This window comes from Oncorhynchus nerka, linkage group LG12, assembly GCF_034236695.1.
Source record: "Oncorhynchus nerka isolate Pitt River linkage group LG12, Oner_Uvic_2.0, whole genome shotgun sequence".
In the NCBI taxonomy this organism is placed as follows: Eukaryota; Metazoa; Chordata; class Actinopteri; order Salmoniformes; family Salmonidae; genus Oncorhynchus; species Oncorhynchus nerka.
In genome coordinates, this window is record NC_088407.1 from 250,513 (window position 1) to 276,954 (window position 26,442).

Here is a 26,442-nt window from a genome sequence, read left to right on the forward strand (position 1 = left end):
CTCCATCTCTCTCTCCATCTTTCTCTCCATCTCTCTCTCCCTCCATCTTTCTCTCCATCTCTCTCTCCCTCCATCTCCCTCTCTCTCCATCTCTCCCTCCATCTCTCTCCATCTCTCTCCCTCCATCTCTCTCTCCCCATCTCTCACTCTCCATCTTTCTCTCCATCTCTATCTCCATCTCTCCATCTTTCTCTCTCTCATTCTCTCTCCACCTTTTCATCTCTCTCTCCATCTCTCACTCTCTATCTTTCTCTCCATCTCTCCATCTCTCTCTCTCCATCTCTCTATCCACACGTTGAAATGCAGTCTGTCTTCTGTGGCCAAACATTCATTCTGTTTATCATTTCAGGTCCACACACACACAGGTTGTTGAGGTTATAATGGAGGGTAGTGGGGGTGGGGCCAGATGGGATAGATGTGTCCTATAGGCGGAGAGCAGGGGCTGATTATGACGTGGACATGTATCCAGGCTCGAGCCCGTTTTACCGCAGTATCGTCGCGCCGCAGTAGAACAGAACAGCCAGTCTCGCATCGTCTGTGACTGTAGATTATCGATAGACTATAGCACCTGTCGTCATCACCGGTGGCTTGAAAAGCCTAGCATTTATTCTGAAACACCTCGCGCATTTTACCGGACTAGACAGACAGATAACAGTCATTATCGGGACATCTCATTTTTACCGCGCCAGACAGCCAGAATCCTCATTTTTAGTTGACACCGAGTACAAACTGCCGCACGATACGCAACGGGCACCATGAACAACAAGGAAGATGAGCGCGTGGACACCGGAATCAAGGAGCCATACTTCTGGAACCCTCGGACACACGAGTTCCTGGGCCGGACCGCAAGCAGCTGGGGTCAGTCAGTCTCTCTCTCTCTCTCTGCCTCTCTCTCTCTCTCCTGCTCTCAGATGGTTTGAATCTGTCCGGTGATCCTTCATGCGAGTAGCCCCCCTCCTTTCAGTCCAGTAGGCTGACATTATATGATGTGTGTTTAAGGCTGTGGCCGGTCTCATGGTAATTGACCGTTAATGAACATAAACACCTTTCGCATCTTCCACACAGCCTACAAGCCACTGATGAAGACCTTTGGAACGTATACGTTTTAAAAAAGACTAATAAATCCATGTAATATAGTCTACACCATCACAATACATCCATGTGATATAGTCTACACCATCACAATAAATCCATGTAATATAATCTACACCATCACAATAAATCCATGTAATATAGTCTACCTACACCATCACAATAAATCCATGTAATATAGTCTACACCATCACAATAAATCCATGTAATATAATCTACACCATCACAATAAATCCATGTAATATAGTCTACCTACACCATCACAATAAATCCATGTAATATAGTCTACACCATCACAATAAATCCATGTAATATAGTCTACACCATCACAATAAATCCATGTAATATAGTCTACACCATCACAATAAATCCATGTAATATAGTCTACACCATCACAATAAATCCATGTAATATAGTCTACACCATCACAATAAATCCATGTAATATAGTCTACCTACACCATCACAATAAATCCATGTAATATAGTCTACCTACACCATCACAATAAATCCATGTAATATAGTCTACACCATCACAATAAATCCATGTAATATAGTCTACCTACACCATCACAATAAACCCATGTAATATAGTCTACTCCTTCACAATAAATCCATGTAATATAGTCTACCTACACCATCACAATAAATCCATGTAATATAGTCTACACCATCACAATAAATCCATGTAATATAGCCTAGACCATCACGATAAATCCATGTAATATAGTCTACCTACACCATCACAATAAATCCATGTAATATAGTCTACACCATCACAATAAATCCATGTAATATAGTCTACACCATCACGATAAATCCATGTAATATAGTCTACCTACACCATCACAATAAATCCATGTAATATAGTCTACACCATCACAATAAATCCATGTAATATAGTCTACACCATCACAATAAATCCATGTCATATAGTCTACACCATCACAATAAATCCATGTAATATAGTCTACCTACACCATCACAATAAATCCATGTAATATAGCCTAGACCATCACGATAAATCCATTATTTATTTTAGACCGGTCTAAAGAAACATGATATGAAGAAAATGTGGTCTATTTCAGAAGAACAGAATAGCATACTCTTGAGTTGTCCTTATGTTATGGCATCTCAGTGCTAGAGGCGTCACGACAGACCCTGGTTTGATCCCGGGCTGTGTCACAACCGGCCGTGATCAGGAGTCCCATAGGGTGGTGCACGAAACACTAGCCTATGTCAGTCTACTATCTACGTCCTATTCTATTGGTCAACTTGTCCTTCTGTACCAGAAATACATTTTACGAACATACTCTGGGACAGTTGTGGGATACGATAGATCCACAATTAATACAACCACTTGCATCAAAAACACGTTTACAAGCAATGAGGTAATAGCAGAACTTTTAGCTTAAAATGTGAACATACTATTAGGCTATTTCTTCACGTTATGAGCGCAGCAGTAGACTATAAGCGCAAATGTTCACGTTATGAGCGCAACAGTGCGCACACGGCAGTAGACTATAAGCGCAAATGTTCACGTTATGAGCGCAGCAATGCGCACACGGCAGTAGACTATAAGCGCAAATGTTCACGTTATGAGCGCAGCAATGGGCACACGGCAGTAGGCTATACGCGCAAATGTTCACGTTATGAGCGCAGCAATGCGCACACGGCAGTAGGCTATAAGCGCAAATGTTCACGTTATGAGCGCAGCAATGCGCACACGGCAGTAGGCTATACGCGCAAATGTTCACGTTATGAGCGCAGCAATGCGCACACGGCAGTAGACTATAAGCGCAAATGTTCCAAAATGCAATCAATTCGTGGGAAAACATAATTCTCAAAAGTGAGTGCGATTCTGCATGGTTTATTATAAAGGTGCATTTTATGGTGAAAATGATCTTCCCCAAACCGAAAACTCAAGCTCCTCCTGTGTAGTTAGGCTCTGTACCCAGTGTAAAGAGGATTAATGTGCTTCATTAGAAATACGTATTTAATACTAAACTTATTCAAACATATAGGACTATAGGCTACATGAGGTGTGATACTAACCTTATAGGACTATGGACTAGACTACATGAGGTGTGATACTAACCTTATAGGACTATGGACTAGACTACATGAGGTGTGATACTAACCTTATAGGACTATGGGCTAGACTACATGAGGTGTGATACTAACCTTATAGGACTATGGACTAGACTACATGAGGTGTGATACTAACCTTATAGGACTATGGGCTAGGCTACATGAGGTGTGATACTAACCTTATAGGACTATGGACTAGACTACATGAGGTGTGATACTAACCTTATAGGACTATGGACTAGACTACATGAGGTGTGATACTAACCTTATAGGACTATGGACTAGACTACATGAGGTGTGATACTAACCTTATAGGACTATGGGCTAGACTACATGAGGTGTGATACTAACCTTATAGGACTATGGACTAGACTACATGAGGTGTGATACTAACCTTATAGGACTATGGACTAGACTACATGAGGTGTGATACTAACCTTATAGGACTATGGGCTAGACTACATGAGGTGTGATACTAACCTTATAGGACTATGGACTAGGCTACATGAGGTGTGATACTAACCTTATAGGACTATGGGCTAGACTACATGAGGTGTGATACTAACCTTATAGGACTATGGACTAGACTACATGAGGTGTGATACTAACCTTATAGGACTATGGACTAGGCTACATGAGGTGTGATACTAACCTTATAGGACTATGGACTAGACTACATGAGGTGTGATACTAACCTTATAGGACTATGGACTAGACTACATGAGGTGTGATACTAACCTTATAGGACTATGGACTAGGCTACATGAGGTGTGATACTAACCATATAGGACTATGGGCTAGACTACATGAGGTGTGATACTAACCATATTAAAACATATAGGACTATGGACTAGGCTACATGAGGTGTGATACTAACCTTATAGGACTATGGGCTAGGCTACATGAGGTGTGATACTAACCTTATAGGACTATGGACTAGACTACATGAGGTGTGATACTAACCTTATAGGACTATGGACTAGGCTACATGAGGTGTGATACTAACCTTATTGGACTATGGGCTAGACTACATGAGGTGTGATACTAACCTTATAGGACTATGGACTAGACTACATGAGGTGTGATACTAACCTTATAGGACTATGGGCTAGACTACATGAGGTGTGATACTAACCTTATAGGACTATGGACTAGACTACATGAGGTGTGATACTAACCTTATAGGACTATGGACTAGACTATATGAGGTGTGATACTAACCTTATAGGACTATGGACTAGACTACATGAGGTGTGATACTAACCTTATAGGACTATGGGCTAGACTACATGAGGTGTGATGAGGTGAGAATGGACCATTATTATGCACCAGTTTCGAAACAGGGGCGAAATAGATGTCACCTATGCACTTAAATAGTGAATGAAGGTTTATTTCCCCATGGTTCATTTTCCTGCCAGCCAGGTAGGCTATACTCCTGTTGTAAAGAGAAGCAATGTGCTTAATATTAGCAAAGTTGAGAAGTAAATATAGTAGGCATAGCCTATAGATAGCTGATGGGATCCTCCTCTTTTTAGTAGAGGCCATCACTCTGTTTTCTTATGCATAGCCTATAGAAATGTTGCGCAACATGAGCTCATCTGCTCTCATCAAGTGTTTGATTAGATGTGCCACTATATCTGCATTGATGTCAGAGTGATTAGAGGGACAATAGAGTGCTGAGTACCAGGCAGTTAGCAAGTTTGGTAGGTTACTAATGACCATCAGTAGCATCAGAGCTTGATTACCAGAGCCTAATTACCGTGACTCGTAACCGCCGGTATGGTGGTCACCGTAACAGCTCTAGTTGAGGGACGCTCCTCACACACTCACAGGTGGGACACACACACATACAGGCTGATCTGATGAGGATGCTGTCATTCTGCTCAATCTGTACTAGAGGAGGGTTACAGAGGGGGGAGAGGAGAGATAGAGGACAGAGAGAGAGAGGGGGGGTAGAAAGAAAGGACAGAGAGAGAGGGGGAGAGAGAAAGAGGACAGAGAGAGAGATAGAGGACAGAGAGAGGGGGTAGAAAGGACAGAGAGAGAGGGGGAGAGAGAAAGAGGACAGAGAGAGAGGGGGTAGAAAGAAAGGAGAGAGAGAGAGAGATAGAGGACAGAGAGAGAGGGGGTAGAGAGAAAGGACAGAGAGAGTGGGGGGAGAGAGATAGAGGGGGGTAGAGAGAAAGGACAGAGAGAGAGAGGGAGAATGAGGACAGAGAGAGAGAGAGAGAGAGAGAGGGTATGTGATGACTAGTCTAATCTGGATTAAAGTAGAATTTGATTCGTCTGTTTAATCTGGCTGCTGAGCGTCTGCTGCTGGACGGAATATAGAACACAAAACATAGAACACATAATATAGAACTCAGAATATAGAACTCAGAACATAGAACATAACACAGAACTCAGAATCTAGAACACAGAACACAAAATATAGAACATAGAACACAGAACATAGAACTCAGAATATAGAACACAGAACATAGAACACAGAACATAGAACTCAGAATATAGAACATAGAACACAGAACATAGAACTCAGAATATAGAACATAGAACTCAGAATATAGAACACAGAACATAGAACTCAGAATATAGAACATAGAACTCAGAATATAGAACTCAGAATATAGAACATTGAACACAGAACATAGAACTCAGAATATAGAACGTAGAACACAGAACAGAACACATAACTCATAATCGAGAACACAGAACACAAAATATAGAACATAGAACACAGAAAATAGAATACAGAACACAGAATACAATCCAGTATCTGTTCTGTTCTCTACAAACACACACACCCTTGCGTGAGGGTTGTTCTTGGTATGACTGTGTATAATCCATGTATAATCTTTATTCTAAAGAGGAGGGCGAGAGGGAGGGAGGATGAGAGGGATGGCGGATGAGAGGGAGGAGAGGATGAGAGGGAGGGAGGATGAGAGGGAGGAGAGGATGAGAGGCAGGGAGGATGAGAGGGAGGTAGGGTGAGAGGGAGGAGAGGATGAGATGGAGGGAGGATGAGAGGGAAGATGAGAGGGAGGATGAGAAGGAGGGAGGATGAGAGAGAGGGAGGATGAGAGGGAGGGAGGATGAGAGGGAGGGAGGATGAGAGGGAGGAGAGGATGAGAGAGCAAACAGAAAGCAGCATTCTAAATAAACCATCTGAAATTATTAATCAGCATTCAGGAGAGGTACTGGACACAGGATCAGAATGCATTCAGGAGAGGTACTGGACACAGGATCAGAATGCATTCAGGAGAGGTACTGGACACAGGATCAGAATGCATTCAGGAGAGGTACTGGACACAGGATCAGAATGCATTCAGGAGAGGTACTGGACACAGGATCAGAATGCATTCAGGAGAGGTACTGGACACAGGATCAGAATGCATTCAGGAGAGGTACTGGACACAGGATCAGAATGCATTCAGGAGAGGTACTGGACACAGGATCAGAATGCATTCAGGAGAGGTACTGGACACAGGATCAGAATGATCCTCACAGTGAAATGATTAACCAACAGGTGTAGACCTCACAGTGAAATACTGACTGACCAGCCCTTAACCAACAGGTGTAGACCTCACAGTGAAATGCTGACTGACCAGCCCTTAACCAACAGGTGTAGACCTCACAGTGAAATGCTGACTGACCAGCCCTTAACCAGCAGGTGTAGACCTCACAGTGAAATGCTGACTGACCAGCCCTTAACCAACAGGTGTAGACCTCACAGTGAAATGCTGAATGACCAGCCCTTAACCAACAGGTGTAGACCTCAAGTGAAATACTGACTGACCAGCCCTTAACCAACAGGTGTAGACCTCACAGTGAAATGCTGACTGACCAGCCCTTAACCAACAGGTGTAGACCTCACAGTGAAATGCTGACTGACCAGCCCTTAACCAACAGGTGTAGACCTCACAGTGAAATGCTGACTGACCAGCCCTTAACCAACAGGTGTAGACCTCACAGTGAAATGCTGACTGAACCAGCCCTTAACCAACAGGTGTAGACCTCACAGTGAAATGCTGACTGACAAGCCCTTAACCAACAGTGTAGACCTTACTGTGAAATGCTGACTGACCAGCCCTTAACCAACAGGTGTAGACCTCACAGTGAAATGCTGACTGACCAGCCCTTAACCAACAGGTGTAGACCTCACAGTGAAATGCTGACTGACCAGCCCTTAACCAACAGGTGTAGACCTCACAGTGAAATGCTGACTGACCCGCCCTTAACCAACAGGTGTAGACCTCACAGTGAAATGCTGACTGACCAGCCCTTAACCAACAGGTGTAGACCTCACAGTGAAATGCTGACTGACCAGCCCTTAACCAACAGGTGTAGACCTCACAGTGAAATGCTGACTGACCAGCCCTTAACCAACAGGTGTAGACCTCACAGTGAAATGCTGACTGACCAGCCCTTAACCAACAGGTGTAGACCTCACAGTGAAATGCTGACTGACCAGCCCTTAACCAGCAGGTGTAGACCTCACAGTGAAATGCTGACTGACCAGCCCTTAACCAACAGGTGTAGACCTCACAGTGAAATGCTGACTGACCAGCCCTTAACCAACAGGTGTAGACCTCACAGTGAAATGCTGACTGACCAGCCCTTAACCAACAGGTGTAGACCTCACAGTGAAATGCTGACTGACCAGCCCTTAACCAACAGGTGTAGACCTCACAGTGAAATGCTGACTGACCAGCCCTTAACCAACAGGTGTAGACCTCACAGTGAAATGCTGACTGACCCGCCCTTAACCAACAGGTGTAGACCTCACAGTGAAATGCTGACTGACCAGCCCTTAACCAACAGGTGTAGACCTCACAGTGAAATGCTGACTGACCAGCCCTTAACCAACAGGTGTAGACCTCACAGTGAAATGCTGACTGACCAGCCCTTAACCAACAGGTGTAGACCTCACAGTGAAATGCTGACTGACCAGCCCTTAACCAACAGGTGTAGACCTCACAGTGAAATGCTGACTGACCAGCCCTTAACCAGCAGGTGTAGACCTCACAGTGAAACGCTGACTGACCAGCCCTTAACCAACAGGTGTAGACCTCACAGTGAAATGCTGACTGACCAGCCCTTAACCAACAGGTGTAGACCTCACAGTGAAATGCTGACTGACCAGCCCTTAACCAACAGGTGTAGACCTCACAGTGAAACGCTGACTGACCAGCCCTTAACCAACAGGTGTAGACCTCACAGTGAAACGCTGACTGACCAGCCCTTAACCAACAGGTGTAGACCTCACAGTGAAACGCTGACTGACCAGCCCTTAACCAACAGGTGTAGACCTCACAGTGAAACGCTGACTGACCAGCCCTTAACCAACAGGTGTAGACCTCACAGTGAAACGCTGACTGACCAGCCCTTAACCAACAGGTGTAGACCTCACAGTGAAACGCTGACTGACCAGTCCTTAACCAACAGGTGTAGACCTCACAGTGAAACGCTGACTGACCAGCCCTTAAGCAACAGGTGTAGACCTCACAGTGAAACGCTGACTGACCAGCCCTTAACCAACAGGTGTAGACCTCACAGTGAAATGCTGACTGACCAGCCCTTAACCAACAGGTGTAGACCTCACAGTGAAATGCTGACTGACCAGCCCTTAACCAACAGGTGTAGACCTCACAGTGAAATGCTGACTGACCAGCCCTTAACCAACAGGTGTAGACCTCACAGTGAAATGCTGACTGAACCAGCCCTTAACCAACAGGTGTAGACCTCACAGTGAAATGCTGACTGACCAGCCCTTAACCAACAGGTGTAGACCTCACAGTGAAATGCTGACTGACCAGCCCTTAACCAACAGGTGTAGACCTCACAGTGAAATGCTGACTGACCCGCCCTTAACCAACAGGTGTAGACCTCACAGTGAAATGCTGACTGACCAGCCCTTAACCAACAGGTGTAGACCTCACAGTGAAATGCTGACTGACCAGCCCTTAACCAACAGGTGTAGACCTCACAGTGAAATGCTGACTGACCAGCCCTTAACCAACAGGTGTAGACCTCACAGTGAAATGCTGACTGACCAGCCCTTAACCAACAGGTGTAGACCTCACAGTGAAATGCTGACTGACCAGCCCTTAACCAGCAGGTGTAGACCTCACAGTGAAATGCTGACTGACCAGCCCTTAACCAACAGGTGTAGACCTCACAGTGAAATGCTGACTGACCAGCCCTTAACCAACAGGTGTAGACCTCACAGTGAAATGCTGACTGACCAGCCCTTAACCAACAGGTGTAGACCTCACAGTGAAATGCTGACTGACCAGCCCTTAACCAACAGGTGTAGACCTCACAGTGAAACGCTGACTGACCAGCCCTTAACCAACAGGTGTAGACCTCACAGTGAAACGCTGACTGACCAGCCCTTAACCAACAGGTGTAGACCTCACAGTGAAACGCTGACTGACCAGCCCTTAACCAACAGGTGTAGACCTCACAGTGAAACGCTGACTGACCAGCCCTTAACCAACAGGTGTAGACCTCACAGTGAAACGCTGACTGACCAGCCCTTAACCAACAGGTGTAGACCTCACAGTGAAACGCTGACTGACCAGCCCTTAACCAACAGGTGTAGACCTCACAGTGAAACGCTGACTGACCAGACCTTAAGCAACAGGTGTAGACCTCACAGTGAAATGCTGACTGACCAGCCCTTAACCAACAGGTGTAGACCTCACAGTGAAATGCTGACTGACCAGCCCTTAACCAACAGGTGTAGACCTCACAGTGAAATGCTGACTGACCAGCCCTTAACCAACAGGTGTAGACCTCACAGTGAAATGCTGACTGACCAGCCCTTAACCAACAGGTGTAGACCTCACAGTGAAATGCTGACTGACCAGCCCTTAACCAGCAGGTGTAGACCTCACAGTGAAATGCTGACTGACCAGCCCTTAACCAACAGGTGTAGACCTCACAGTGAAATGCTGACTGACCAGCCCTTAACCAACAGGTGTAGACCTCACAGTGAAATGCTGACTGACCAGCCCTTAACCAACAGGTGTAGAACTCACAGTGAAATGCTGACTGACCAGCCCTTAACCAACAGGTGTAGACCTCACAGTGAAATGCTGACTGACCAGCCCTTAACCAACAGGTGTAGACCTCACAGTGAAACGCTGACTGACCAGCCCTTAACCAACAGGTGTAGACCTCACAGTGAAACGCTGACTGACCAGCCCTTAACCAACAGGTGTAGACCTCACAGTGAAACGCTGACTGACCAGCCCTTAACCAACAGGTGTAGACCTCACAGTGAAACGCTGACTGACCAGTCCTTAACCAACAGGTGTAGACCTCACAGTGAAACGCTGACTGACCAGCCCTTAAGCAACAGGTGTAGACCTCACAGTGAAATGCTGACTGACCAGCCCTTAACCAACAGGTGTAGACCTCACAGTGAAATGCTGACTGACCAGCCCTTAACCAACAGGTGTAGACCTCACAGTGAAATGCTGACTGACCAGCCCTTAACCAACAGGTGTAGACCTCACAGTGAAATGCTGACTGACCAGCCCTTAACCAACAGGTGTAGACCTCACAGTGAAATGCTGACTGAACCAGCCCTTAACCAACAGGTGTAGACCTCACAGTGAAATGCTGACTGACAAGCCCTTAACCAACAGTGTAGACCTTACTGTGAAATGCTGACTGACCAGCCCTTAACCAACAGGTGTAGACCTCACAGTGAAATGCTGACTGACCAGCCCTTAACCAACAGGTGTAGACCTCACAGTGAAATGCTGACTGACCAGCCCTTAACCAACAGGTGTAGACCTCACAGTGAAATGCTGACTGACCAGCCCTTAACCAACAGGTGTAGACCTCACAGTGAAATGCTGACTGACCAGCCCTTAACCAACAGGTGTAGACCTCACAGTGAAATGCTGACTGACCAGCCCTTAACCAACAGGTGTAGACCTCACAGTGAAATGCTGACTGACCAGCCCTTAACCAACAGGTGTAGACCTCACAGTGAAATGCTGACTGACCAGCCCTTAACCAACAGGTGTAGACCTCACAGTGAAATGCTGACTGACCAGCCCTTAACCAACAGGTGTAGACCTCACAGTGAAATGCTGACTGACCAGCCCTTAACCAACAGGTGTAGACCTCACAGTGAAACGCTGACTGACCAGCCCTTAACCAACAGGTGTAGACCTCACAGTGAAACGCTGACTGACCAGCCCTTAACCAACAGGTGTAGACCTCACAGTGAAACGCTGACTGACCAGCCCTTAACCAACAGGTGTAGACCTCACAGTGAAACGCTGACTGACCAGTCCTTAACCAACAGGTGTAGACCTCACAGTGAAACGCTGACTGACCAGCCCTTAAGCAACAGGTGTAGACCTCACAGTGAAATGCTGACTGACCAGCCCTTAACCAACAGGTGTAGACCTCACAGTGAAATGCTGACTGACCAGCCCTTAACCAACAGGTGTAGACCTCACAGTGAAATGCTGACTGACCAGCCCTTAACCAACAGGTGTAGACCTCACAGTGAAATGCTGACTGACCAGCCCTTAACCAACAGGTGTAGACCTCACAGTGAAATGCTGACTGAACCAGCCCTTAACCAACAGGTGTAGACCTCACAGTGAAATGCTGACTGACAAGCCCTTAACCAACAGTGTAGACCTTACTGTGAAATGCTGACTGACCAGCCCTTAACCAACAGGTGTAGACCTCACAGTGAAATGCTGACTGACCAGCCCTTAACCAACAGGTGTAGACCTCACAGTGAAATGCTGACTGACCAGCCCTTAACCAACAGGTGTAGACCTCACAGTGAAATGCTGACTGACCAGCCCTTAACCAACAGGTGTAGACCTCACAGTGAAATGCTGACTGACCAGCCCTTAACCAACAGGTGTAGACCTCACAGTGAAATGCTGACTGACCAGCCCTTAACCAACAGGTGTAGACCTCACAGTGAAATGCTGACTGACCAGCCCTTAACTAACAGGTGTAGACCTCACAGTGAAATGCTGACTGACCAGCCCTTAACCAACAGGTGTAGACCTCACAGTGAAATGCTGACTGACCAGCCCTTAACCAACAGGTGTAGACCTCACAGTGAAACGCTGACTGACCAGTCCTTAACCAACAGGTGTAGACCTCACAGTGAAACGCTGACTGACCAGCCCTTAACCAACAGGTGTAGACCTCACAGTGAAATGCTGACTGACCAGCCCTTAACCAACAGGTGTAGACCTCACAGTGAAATGCTGACTGACCAGCCCTTAACCAACAGGTGTAGACCTCACAGTGAAATGCTGACTGACCAGCCCTTAACCAACAGGTGTAGACCTCACAGTGAAATGCTGACTGACCAGCCCTTAACCAACAGGTGTAGACCTCACAGTGAAATGCTGACTGACCAGCCCTTAACCAACAGGTGTAGACCTCACAGTGAAATGCTGACTGACCAGCCCTTAAGCAACAGGTGTAGACCTCACAGTGAAATGCTGACTGACCAGCCCTTAACCAACAGGTGTAGACCTCACAGTGAAATGCTGACTGACCAGCCCTTAACCAACAGGTGTAGACCTCACAGTGAAATGCTGACTGACCAGCCCTTAACCAACAGGTGTAGACCTCACAGTGAAATGCTGACTGACCAGCCCTTAACCAACAGGTGTAGACCTCACAGTGAAATGCTGACTGACCAGCCCTTAACCAGCAGGTGTAGACCTCACAGTGAAATGCTGACTGACCAGCCCTTAACCAACAGGTGTAGACCTCACAGTGAAATGCTGACTGACCAGCCCTTAACCAACAGGTGTAGACCTCACAGTGAAATGCTGACTGACCAGCCCTTAACCAACAGGTGTAGACCTCACAGTGAAATGCTGACTGACCAGCCCTTAACCAACAGGTGTAGACCTCACAGTGAAATGCTGACTGACCAGCCCTTAACCAACAGGTGTAGACCTCACAGTGAAATGCTGACTGACCAGCCCTTAACCAACAGGTGTAGACCTCACAGTGAAACGCTGACTGACCAGCCCTTAACCAACAGGTGTAGACCTCACAGTGAAACGCTGACTGACCAGCCCTTAACCAACAGGTGTAGACCTCACAGTGAAACGCTGACTGACCAGCCCTTAACCAACAGGTGTAGACCTCACAGTGAAACGCTGACTGACCAGTCCTTAACCAACAGGTGTAGACCTCACAGTGAAACGCTGACTGACCAGCCCTTAAGCAACAGGTGTAGACCTCACAGTGAAATGCTGACTGACCAGCCCTTAACCAACAGGTGTAGACCTCACAGTGAAATGCTGACTGACCAGCCCTTAACCAACAGGTGTAGACCTCACAGTGAAATGCTGACTGACCAGCCCTTAACCAACAGGTGTAGACCTCACAGTGAAATGCTGACTGACCAGCCCTTAACCAACAGGTGTAGACCTCACAGTGAAATGCTGACTGACCAGCCCTTAACCAACAGGTGTAGACCTCACAGTGAAATGCTGACTGAACCAGCCCTTAACCAACAGGTGTAGACCTCACAGTGAAATGCTGACTGACAAGCCCTTAACCAACAGTGTAGACCTTACTGTGAAATGCTGACTGACCAGCCCTTAACCAACAGGTGTAGACCTCACAGTGAAATGCTGACTGACCAGCCCTTAACCAACAGGTGTAGACCTCACAGTGAAATGCTGACTGACCAGCCCTTAACCAACAGGTGTAGACCTCACAGTGAAATGCTGACTGACCAGCCCTTAACCAACAGGTGTAGACCTCACAGTGAAATGCTGACTGACCAGCCCTTAACCAACAGGTGTAGACCTCACAGTGAAATGCTGACTGACCAGCCCTTAACCAACAGGTGTAGACCTCACAGTGAAATGCTGACTGACCAGCCCTTAACCAACAGGTGTAGACCTCACAGTGAAATGCTGACTGACCAGCCCTTAACCAACAGGTGTAGACCTCACAGTGAAATGCTGACTGACCAGCCCTTAACCAACAGGTGTAGACCTCACAGTGAAATGCTGACTGACCAGCCCTTAACCAACAGGTGTAGACCTCACAGTGAAACGCTGACTGACCAGTCCTTAACCAACAGGTGTAGACCTCACAGTGAAACGCTGACTGACCAGCCCTTAACCAACAGGTGTAGACCTCACAGTGAAATGCTGACTGACCAGCCCTTAACCAACAGGTGTAGACCTCACAGTGAAATGCTGACTGACCAGCCCTTAACCAACAGGTGTAGACCTCACAGTGAAATGCTGACTGACCAGCCCTTAACCAACAGGTGTAGACCTCACAGTGAAATGCTGACTGACCAGCCCTTAACCAACAGGTGTAGACCTCACAGTGAAATGCTGACTGACCAGCCCTTAACCAACAGGTGTAGACCTCACAGTGAAATGCTGACTGACAAGCCCTTAACCAACAGTGTAGACCTTACTGTGAAATGCTGACTGACAAGCCCTTAACCAACAGTGTAGACCTCACTGTGAAATGCTGACTGACCAGCCCTTAACCAACAGGTGTAGACCTCACAGTGAAATGCTGACTGACCAGCCCTTAACCAACAGGTGTAGACCTCACAGTGAAATGCTGACTGACCAGCCCTTAACCAACAGGTGTAGACCTCACAGTGAAATGCTGACTGACCAGCCCTTAACCAACAGGTGTAGACCTCACAGTGAAATGCTGACTGACCAGCCCTTAACCAACAGGTGTAGACCTCACAGTGAAATGCTGACTGACCAGCCCTTAACCAACAGGTGTAGACCTCACAGTGAAATGCTGACTGACCAGCCCTTAACCAACAGGTGTAGACCTCACAGTGAAATGCTGACTGACCCGCCCTTAACCAACAGGTGTAGACCTCACAGTGAAATGCTGACTGACCCGCCCTTAACCAACAGGTGTAGACCTCACAGTGAAATGCTGACTGACCAGCCCTTAACCAACAGGTGTAGACCTCACAGTGAAATGCTGACTGACCAGCCCTTAACCAACAGGTGTAGACCTCACAGTGAAATGCTGACTGACCAGCCCTTAACCAACAGGTGTAGACCTCACAGTGAAATGCTGACTGACCAGCCCTTAACCAACAGGTGTAGACCTCAAGTGAAATACTGACTGACCAGCCCTTAACCAACAGGTGTAGACCTCACAGTGAAATGCTGACTGACCAGCCCTTAACCAACCGGTGTAGACCTCACAGTGAAATGCTGACTGACCAGCCCTTAACCAACAGGTGTAGACCTCACAGTGAAATGCTGACTGACCAGCCCTTAACCAACAGGTGTAGACCTCACAGTGAAACGCTGACTGACCAGCCCTTAACCAACAGGTGTAGACCTCACAGTGAAACGCTGACTGACCAGCCCTTAACCAACAGGTGTAGACCTCACAGTGAAACGCTGACTGACCAGCCCTTAACCAACAGGTGTAGACCTCACAGTGAAACGCTGACTGACCAGCCCTTAACCAACAGGTGTAGACCTCACAGTGAAATGCTGACTGACCAGCCCTTAACCAACAGGTGTAGACCTCACAGTGAAATGCTGACTGACCAGCCCTTAACCAACAGGTGTAGACCTCACAGTGAAATGCTGACTGACCAGCCCTTAACCAACAGGTGTAGACCTCACAGTGAAATGCTGACTGACCAGCCCTTAACCAACAGGTGTAGACCTCACAGTGAAATGCTGACTGACCAGCCCTTAACCAACAGGTGTAGACCTCACAGTGAAATGCTGACTGACCAGCCCTTAACCAACAGGTGTAGACCTCACAGTGAAATGCTGACTGACCAGCCCTTAACCAACAGGTGTAGACCTCACAGTGAAATGCTGACTGACCAGCCCTTAACCAACAGGTGTAGACCTCACAGTGAAATGCTGACTGACCAGCCCTTAACCAACAGGTGTAGACCTCACAGTGAAATGCTGACTGACCAGCCCTTAACCAACAGGTGTAGACCTCACAGTGAAATGCTGACTCACCAGCCCTTAACTAACAGGTGTAGACCTCACAGTGAAATGCTGACTGACCAGCCCTTAACCAACAGGTGTAGACCTCACAGTGAAATGCTGACTGACCAGCCCTTAACCAACAGGTGTAGACCTCACAGTGAAATGCTGACTGACCAGCCCTTAACCAACAGGTGTAGACCTCACAGTGAAATGCTGACTGACCAGCCCTTAACCAACAGGTGTAGACCTCACAGTGAAATGCTGACTGACCAGCCCTTAACCAACAGGTGTAGACCTCACAGTGAAATGCTGACTGACCAGCCCTTAACCAACAGGTGTAGACCTCACAGTGAAATGCTGACTGACAAGGCCTTAACCAACAGGTGTAGACCTCACAGTAAAATGCTGACTGACCAGCCCTTAACCAACAGGTGTAGACCTCACAGTGAAATGCTGACTGACCAGCCCTTAACCAACAGGTGTAGACCTCACAGTGAAATGCTGACTGACCAGCCCTTAACCAACAGGTGTAGACCTCACAGTGAAATGCTGACTGACCAGCCCTTAACCAACAGGTGTAGACCTCACAGTGAAATGCTGACTGACCAGCCCTTAACCAACAGGTGTAGACCTCACAGTGAAATGCTGACTGACCAGCCCTTAACCAACAGGTGTAGACCTCACAGTGAAATGCTGACTGACCAGCCCTTAACCAACAGGTGTAGACCTCACAGTGAAATGCTGACTGACCAGCCCTTAACCAACAGGTGTAGACCTCACAGTGAAATGCTGACTGACCAGCCCTTAACCAACAGGTGTAGACCTCACAGTGAAATGCTGACTGACCAGCCCTTAACCAACAATGCAGTTCAAGAAATATAGTTAATAAAATATTTACTAAATAAAAAAAAGTAATAAAATCAAAATCCACTCACCAGACCCATATTTATTTTCAATCTCTTTTCGATTTTTAATTTGATTATACCTTCCGGTAACCTGCCTCACCCAATGTGATACGGAATCGCTATTATTTTGAATTTTTAGAACACATTCAAGAACCTCCAGAAGCTAACCAGCATACTAGCTACAAGCTATTTAGTCATTGTTAGCCACTGCTAGCGGCTTTTACCATCTGCACAGCCAGCCAGTTTTTTTTTTGCCTGGATAACTGTCTCTCCACAACAACGCCGGATTCCTGCCGTAATCCCTGGACCACTACTTCTGATCTTCACAGCTAGCTTGCACGCAGTACCGAAGCTATCCCTGAGGCCCACTTCCCGGGCTATTCAGCTGATCACCCGAACCCCACTCATACACGGCTAGAGCCCAATACTCCACCAGATCCTTGCTGTAAACTTGGCTACATAGCTGATGCCTGCTGGACACTGTGATCACTTGGCTACATAGCTGATGCCTGCTGGACACTGTGATCACTTGGCTACATAGCTGATGCCTGCTGGACACTGTGATCACTTGGCTACATAGCTGATGCCTGCTGGACACTGTGATCACTTGACTACATAGCTGATGCCTGCTGGACACTGTGATCACTTGGCTACATAGCTGATGCCTGCTGGACACTGTGATCACTTGGCTACATAGCTGATGCCTGCTGGACACTGTGATCACTTGGCTACATAGCTGATGCCTGCTGGACACTGTGATCACTTGGCTACATAGCTGATGCCTGCTGGACACTGTGATCACTTGGCTACATAGCTGATGCCTGCTGGACACTGTGATCACTTGGCTACATAGCTGATGCCTGCTGGACACTGTGATCACTTGGCTACATAGCTGATGCCTGCTGGACACTGTGATCACTTGGCTACATAGCTGATGCCTGCTGGACACTGTGATCACTTGGCTACATAGCTGATGCCTGCTGGACACTGTGATCACTTGGCTCCATAGCTGATGCCTGCTGGACACTGTGATCACTTGACTACATAGCTGATGCCTGCTGGACACTGTGATCACTTGGCTACATAGCTGTTGCCTGCTGGACACTGTGATCACTTGGCTACATAGCTGATGCCTGCTGGACACTGTGATCACTTGGCTACATAGCTGATGCCTGCTGGACACTGTGATCACTTGGCTACATAGCTGATGCCTGCTGGACACTGTGATCACTTGACTACATAGCTGATGCCTGCTGGACACTGTGATCACTTGACTACATAGCTGATGCCTGCTCTTATCATCACCCAGTGCCTGGGCTTACCTCCGCTGTACCCGCACCCCAAAATACCCCTGTCTGCGCATTATGCCCTGAATATATTCTACCATGCCCAGAAATATGCTCATTTTATTCTTTGTCCCCAACGCTCTAGGCGACCAGTTTTGATAGCCTTTAGCCGCACCCTCATACTTCTCCTCCTCTGTTCCGCGGGTGATGTGGAGTTAAACCCAGGCCATGCATGTCCCCAGGCACCCTCATTTGTTGACTTCTGTGATCGAAAAAGCCTTGGTTTCATGCATGTCAACATCAGAAGCCTCCTCCCTAAGTTTGTTTTACTCACTGTTTTAGCACACTCTGCTAACCCTGATGTCCTTGCCGTGTCTGAATCCTGGCTTAGGAAGGCCACCAAAAATTCTGAGATTTCCATACCTAACTATAACATTTTCCGTCAAGATTAACTGCCAAAGGGGGAGGAGTTGCAGTCTACTGCAGAGATAGCCTGCAAAGTAATGTCATACTTTCCAGGTCCATACCCAAACAGTTCGAACTACTCATTTTAAAAATGAATCTCTCCAGAAATAAGTCTCTCACTGTTGCCACCTGCTACCGACCCCCCTCAGCTCCCAGCTGTGCCCTGGACACCATTTGTGAATTGATCGCCCCCCATCTAGCTTCAGAGCTTGTTCTGTTAGGTGACCTAAACTGGGATATGCTTAACACCCCGGCAGTCCTACAATCTAAGCTAGATGCCCTCAATCTCACACAAATCATCAAGGAACCCACCAGGTACAACCCTAAATCTATAAACAAGGGCACCCTCATAGACGTCATCCTGACCAACTGGCCCTCCAAATACACCTCCGCTGTCTTCAACCAGGATTTCAGCGATCACTGCCTCATTGCCTGTATCCGCTACGAATCCGCAGTCAAACGACCACCTCTCATCACTGTCAAACGCTCCCTAAAACACTTCTGCGAGCAGGCTTTTCTAATCGACCTGGCCCGGGTATCCTGGAAGGATATTGACCTCATCCCGTCAGTTGAGGATGCCTGGTCATTCTTTAAAAGTAACTTCCTCTCCATTTTAGATAAGCATGCTCCGTTTCAAAATATGCAGAACCAAGAACAGATACAGCCCTTGGTTCACTCCAGACCTGACTGCCCTCGACCAGCACAAAAAACATCCTGTGGCGGACTGCAATAGTCCCCGCGATATGCAACTGTTCAGGGAAGTCAGGAACCAATACACGCAGTTAGTCAAAAAAGCCAAGGCCAGCTTCTTCAGGCAGAAATTTGCATCCTGTAGCTCTAACTCCAAAAAGTTCTGGGACACTGTAAAGTCCATGGAGAACAAGAGCACCTCCTCCCAGCTGCCCACTGCACTGAGGCTAGGTAACACGGTCACCACCGATAAATCCATGATTATCGAAAACTTCAACAAGCATTTCTCAACAGCACGCCATGCCTTCCTCTTGGCTACTCCAACCTCGGCCAACAGCTCCGCCCCCCCCGCAGCTACTCGCCCAAGCCTCTCCAGGTTCTCCTTTAGCAGATGTTCTGAAAGAGCTGCAAAACCTGGACCCGTACAAATCAGCCCGGCTTGACAATCTGGACCCTCTATTTCTGAAACTATCCGCCGCCATTGTCGCATCCCCAATTGCCAGCCTGTTCAACCTCTCTTTCATATCGTCTGAGATCCCCAAGGATTGGAAAGCTGCCGCAGTCATCCCCCTCTTCAAAGGGGGAGACACCCTGGACCCAAACTGTTACAGACCTATATACATCCTGTCCTGCCTATCTAAGGTCTTCCAAAGCCAAGTCAACAAACAGGTCACTGACCATCTCGAATCCCACCGTACCTTCTCCGCTGTGCAATCTGGTTTCCGAGCCGGTCACGGGTGCACCTTAGCCACGCTCAAGGTCCTAAATGATATCATAACCGCCATCGATAAAAGACAGTACTGTGCAACCGTCTTCATCGACCTGGCCAAGGCTTTCGACTCTGTCAATCACCATATTCTTATCGGCAGCCTCGGTTTTTCTAATGACTGCCTTGCCTGGTTCACCAATTACTTTGCAGACAGAGTTCAGTGTGTCAAATTGGAGGGCATGTTGTCCGGTCCTCTGGCAGTCTCTATGGGGGTGCCACAGGGTTCAATTCTCGGGCCGACTCTTTTCTCTGTATATATCAATGATGTTGCTCTTGCTGCGGGCGATTCTCTGATCCACCTCTACGCAGACGACACCATTCTGTATACTTCCGGCCCTTCCTTGGACACTGTGCTATCTAACCTCCAAACGAGCTTCAACGCCATACAACACTCCTTCCGTGGCCTCCAACTGCTCTTAAACGCTAGTAAAACCAAATGCATGCTTTTCAACCGTTCGCTGCCTGCACCCGCACGCCCGACTAGCATCACCACCCTGGATGGTTCCGACCTATAATATGTGGACATCTATAAGTACCTAGGTGTCTGGCTAGACTGTAAACTCTCCTTCCAGACTCAAATCAAACATCTCCAATCTAAAATCAAATCTAGAGTTGGCTTTCTATTCCGCAACACAGCCTCCTTCACTCACGCCGCCAAACTTACCAAAAAACTGACCATCCTACCGATCCTCGACTTCGGCGATGTCATCTACAAAATAGCTTCCAATACTCTACTCAGCAAACTGGATGCAGTTTATCACAGTGCCATCTGTTTTGTTACTAAAGCACCTTATACCACCCACCACTGCGACCTGTATGCTCTAGTCGGCTGGCCCTCTCTACATATTCGTCGCCAGGCCCACTGGCTCCAGGTCATCTACAAGTCCATGCTAGGTAAAGCTCCGCCTTATCAGTTCACTGGTCACGATGGCAACACCCACCCGTAGCACGCGCTCCAGCAGGTGTATCTCACTGATCATCCCTAAAGCCAACACTTAATTTGGCCGCCTTTCGTTCCTGTTCTCTGCTGCCTGTGACTGGAATGAATTGCAAAAATCACTGAAGTTGGAGACTTTTATCTCCCTCACCAACTTCAAACATCTGCTATCTGAGCAGCTAATCGATCGCTGCAGCTGTACATAGTCTATCGGTAAATAGCCCACCCAATTTACCTACCTCATACCCCCCCCACCCTGTATATTCCCCCACCCTGTATATCCCCCCCCACCAGGTATATCCCCCACCCAGGTATATCCCCCCACCCTGTATATCCCCCCACCAGGTATATCCCCCCACCCTGTATACCCCCACCCTGTATATCCCCCCCACCAGGTATATCCCCCCACCCTGTATATCCCCCCCCCACCAGGTATATCCCCCCACCCTGTATACCCCCCCACCCTGTATATCCCCCCCCACCCTGTATATCCCCCCCCACCCTGTATATCCCCCCCACCAGGTATATCCCCCCACCCTGTATATCCCCCCACCCTGTATACCCCCCACCCTGTATACCCCCCCACCCTGTATATCCCCCCACCCTGTATATCCCCCCACCAGGTATATCCTCCCCACCCTGTATATCCCCCCACCCTGTATATCCCCCCACCCTGTATATCCCCCACCCTGTATATCCCCCCACCCTGTATACCCCCCACCAGGTATATCCCCCCCCACCCTGTATATCCCCCACCCTGTATATCCTCCCCACCCTGTATATCCCCCCCCACCCTGTATATCCCCCCCACCCTGTATATCCCCCCCCACCTTGTATATCCCCCCACCCTGTATATCCCCCCACTCTGTATATCCCCCCCACTCTGTATATCCCCCCCACCCTGTATATCCCCCACCCTGTATATCCCCCCCCACCCTGTATATCCCCCCACCCTGTATATCCCCCCCCACCCTGTATATCCTCCCCACCCTGTATATCCCACCACCCTGTATATCCCCCCACCCTGTATATCCCCCCACCCTGTATATCCCCACCACCCTGTATATCCCCCCCACCAGGTATATCCCCCCACCCTGTATATCCCCCACCCTGTATATCCCCCCACCCTGTATACCCCCCCACCAGGTATACCCCCCACCCTGTATATCCCCCCCCACCCTGTATATCCCCCCACCAGGTATATCCTCCCCACCCTGTATATCCCCCACCCTGTATATCCCCCCACCCTGTATATCCCACCACCCTGTATATCCCCCCCCCACCCTGTATACCCCCCCCACCCTGTATATCCCCCACCCTGTATATCCCACCACCCTGTATATCCCCCCACCCTGTATACCCCCCCCCACCCTGTATATCCCCCCACCCTGTATATCCCCCCACCCTGTATATCCCCCCACCCTGTATATCCCCCACTCTGTATATCCCCCCACCCTGTATATCCCCCCCCACCCTGTATTTCCCCCCACCCTGTATTTCCCCCCACCCTGTATATCCCCCAGGTATATCCCCCCACCCTGTATATCCCGCCCACCCTGTATATCCCCCACCCTGTATATCCCCCCCCCACCCTGTATATCCCCCCCACCCTGTATTTCCCCCCATGTATATCCCCCCACCCTGTATATCCCCCCACCCTGTATATCCCCCCACCCTGTATATCCCCCCACCCTGTATTTCCCCCCATGTATATCCCCCCACCCTGTATATCCCCCCCACCCTGTATATCCCCCCACCCTGTATATCCCCCCACCCTGTATTTCCCCCATGTATATCCCCCCACCCTGTATATCCCCCCACCCTGTATTTCCCCCACCCTGTATATCCCCCACCCTGTATATCCCCCCACCCTGTATATCCCCCCACCCTGTATTTCCCCCCATGTGTATCCCCCACCCTGTATATCCCCCCCACCCTGTATTTCCCCCCCACCCTGTATATCCCCCCCACCCTGTATATCCCCTGTATATCCCCCCCACCCTGTATATCCCCCCACCCTGTATATCCCCCCCACCCTGTATATCCCCCCACCCTGTATATCCCCCCCACCCTGTATATCCCCCCACCCTGTATATCCTCCCCACCCTGTATATCCCCCCCACCCTGTATATCCCACCACCCTGTATATCCCCCCACCCTGTATATCCCCCCACCCTGTATATCCCCCCCACCCTGTATATCCCCCCACCCTGTATTTCCCCCCACCTGTATATCCCCCCACCCTGTATATCCCCCCACCCTGTATATCCCCCCACCCTGTATTTCCCCCATGTGTATCCCCCCCACCCTGTATATCCCCCCACCCTGTATTTCCCCCCACCCTGTATATCCCCCACCCTGTATATCCCCCCACCCTGTATATCCCCTGTATATCCCCCCCACCCTGTATATCCCCCCACCCTGTATATCCCCCACCCTGTATATCCCCCCACCCTGTATATCCCCCCACCCTGTATATCCCCCCCACCCTGTATATCCTCCCCACCCTGTATATCCCCCCCACCCTGTATATCCCACCACCCTGTATATCCCCCCACCCTGTATATCCCCCACCCTGTATATCCCCCCACCCTGTATATCCCCACCACCCTGTATATCCCCCCCACCCTGTATATCCCCCCACCCTGTATATCCCCCCCACCCTGTATATCCCCCCCCACCCTGTATTTCCCCCACCCTGTATTTCCCCCCACCCTGTATATCCCCCAGGTATATCCCCCCCCACCCTGTATATCCCGCCCACCCTGTATATCCCCCCACCCTGTATATCCCCCCACCCTGTATATCCCCCCACCCTGTATATCCCCCCACCCTGTATTTCCCCCATGTATATCCCCCACCCTGTATATCCCCCCCCACCCTGTATATCCTCCCCACCCTGTATATCCCCCCACCCAGTATATCCCCCCCACCCTGTATATCCCCACCACCCTGTATATCCCCCACCCTGTATATCCCCCCCACCCTGTATATCCCCCCACCAGGTATATCCCCCCACCCTGTATATCCCCCCACCCTGTATATCCCCCCACCCTGTATATCCCCCCACCCTGTATATCCCCCCCACCCTGTATATCCCCCCACCCTGTATATCCCCCCACCCTGTATATCCCCCCACCCTGTATATCCCCCCACCAGGTATATCCCCCACCCTGTATATCCCCCCACCCTGTATATCCCCCCACCCTGTATATCCTCCCACCCTGTATATCCCCCCCACCCTGTATATCCCCCCACCCTGTATATCTGTATATCCCCCCACCCTGTATATCCCCCCCACCCTGTATATCCCCCCCACCCTGTATATCCCCCACCCTGTATATCCCCCCCACCCTGTATATCCCCCACCCTGTATATCCCCCACCCTGTATATCCCCCCACCCTGTATATCCCCCCACCCTGTATACCCCCCACCAGGTATATCCTCCCCACCCTGTAGATCCCCCCACCCTGTATATCCCCCACCCTGTATATCCCCCCACCCTGTATATCCCCCCACCAGGTATATCCCCCCACCAGGCATACCCCCCACCAGGCATACCCCCACCAGGCATATCCCCCACCAGGTATACCCCCCACCAGGTATACCCCCCACCAGGTATATCCCCCCATCCTGCATATCCCCCCACCAGGTATATCCCCCTAAGCCTCGTCGGCCCTGAAAAAACTCCATTGGACTCTATGTGAACTGGAAACCACATATCCTGAGGCTGCATTCATTGTAGCTGGGGATTTTAACAAGGCTAATCTGAAAACAAGACTCCCTAAATTTTATCAGCATATCGATTGTTCAACCAGGGCGGGAAAAACCTTGGATCATTGCTATTCCAACTTCCGCGACGCATATAAGTCCCTGCCTCGCCCTCCTTTCGGCAAATCAAACTGCGACTCAATTTTGTTGCTCCCAGCCTATAGATAGAAACTAAAACAGGAAACGCCTGTGCTCAGGTCTGTTCAATGCTGTTCCGACCAATCTGATTCCACGCTTCAAGATTGCTTCGATCATGTGGACTGGGATATGTTCCGCATAGCATCGAACAACAACATTGATGAATACGCTGATTCAGTGAGTTTATTAGCAAGTGCATCGGTGATGTTGTACCCACAGCGACTATTAATTAAAACCTTCCCCAATTGATGGCAGCATTCGCTCAAAACTGAAAGCGCGAACCACTGCTTTTAATCAGAGCGACACTGGGCCAATTGTGCGCCGCCCCATGGGTCTCCCGGTCGCGGCCGTCTGCGACAGAGCCTGAACTCAAACCCAGAATCTCTAGTAGACCCCTGCGCCACTCGGGAGGCCTTGACCAGCCTTTCAAAGCACTTCATGACCACCGACGCGAGTGCTACAGGGCGGATTCAATCTTAGTCCTGCATTGACGCTTTGCCTGTTTGATGTTTCGTCTGAGGGCATAGCGGGATTTCTTATAAACATCTGGATTAGTGTCCCGTTCCTTGAAAGCGGCAGCTCTAGCCTTTATCCCTGTGCGGATGTTGCCTGTAATCCATGGCTTCTGTTTGGGAAATGTACGTACAGTCGCTGTGGGGACGACGTCCTCGATGCACTTATTGATGAAGCCAGTGACTGTGGTGGTGTACTCCTCAATGCCATCAGAAGAATCCCGGAACATATTCCAATCTGTGCTAGCAAAAGAGTCCTGGAGCTGAGGATTCGCGTCATCTGACCACTTCCGTATTGAGCAAGTCACTGGTACTTCCTTCTTTAGTTTTTGCGCTTGTAAGCAGGAATCATGAGGATGTAATATTGGTCAGATTTGCCAAATAGAGGGCAAGGGAGAGCTTTGTACTCGTCTCTGTGTGTGGAGCAAAGGTGGTCCAGAGTTTTTTTCCCCTCTGGTTGCACATTTAACATGCTGGTAGAAATGAGGTAAAATAGATTTAAATTTGCCTGCATTAAAGTCCCCGTCCACTAGGAGCACCGCTTCTGGATTTTCTTGTTTGCTTATGACCTTATACAGCTGGTTGAGAGCGGTCTTTGTGCCAGCATCGGGTTGGTGTGGTAAATAGACGACTACGAATAATACAGATGAGAACATTCTTGGTAGATAGTGTGGTCTACAGTTTATCATGAGGTATTCTACCTCAGGCGAGCAATACCTCGAGACTTCTTTAATATTAGACATCGTCACCAACAGTTATTGACAAATACACCCTCGCCTCTCGTCTTACCAGAGGTAGATGCTCTG

At 48.9% G+C, this 26,442-nt stretch overlaps 1 protein-coding gene across 2 annotated transcripts in view; it reads left to right on the plus strand.

Annotated features, from left to right (window-relative positions):
* Window positions 1–481: 481 nt before the first annotated feature.
* atp1b2a (ATPase Na+/K+ transporting subunit beta 2a) overlaps window positions 482–26,442 on the plus strand; it is a 121,788-nt gene continuing 95,827 nt past the window's right edge. For both annotated transcript variants that reach the window (XM_065025100.1, XM_065025101.1), the window contains exon 1: window positions 482–858. In XM_065025100.1, coding sequence (XP_064881172.1) covers window positions 756–858 — 103 coding nt within the window. In that variant the 5' untranslated portion in view covers window positions 482–755. The remainder of the gene's footprint in view (window positions 859–26,442) is intronic.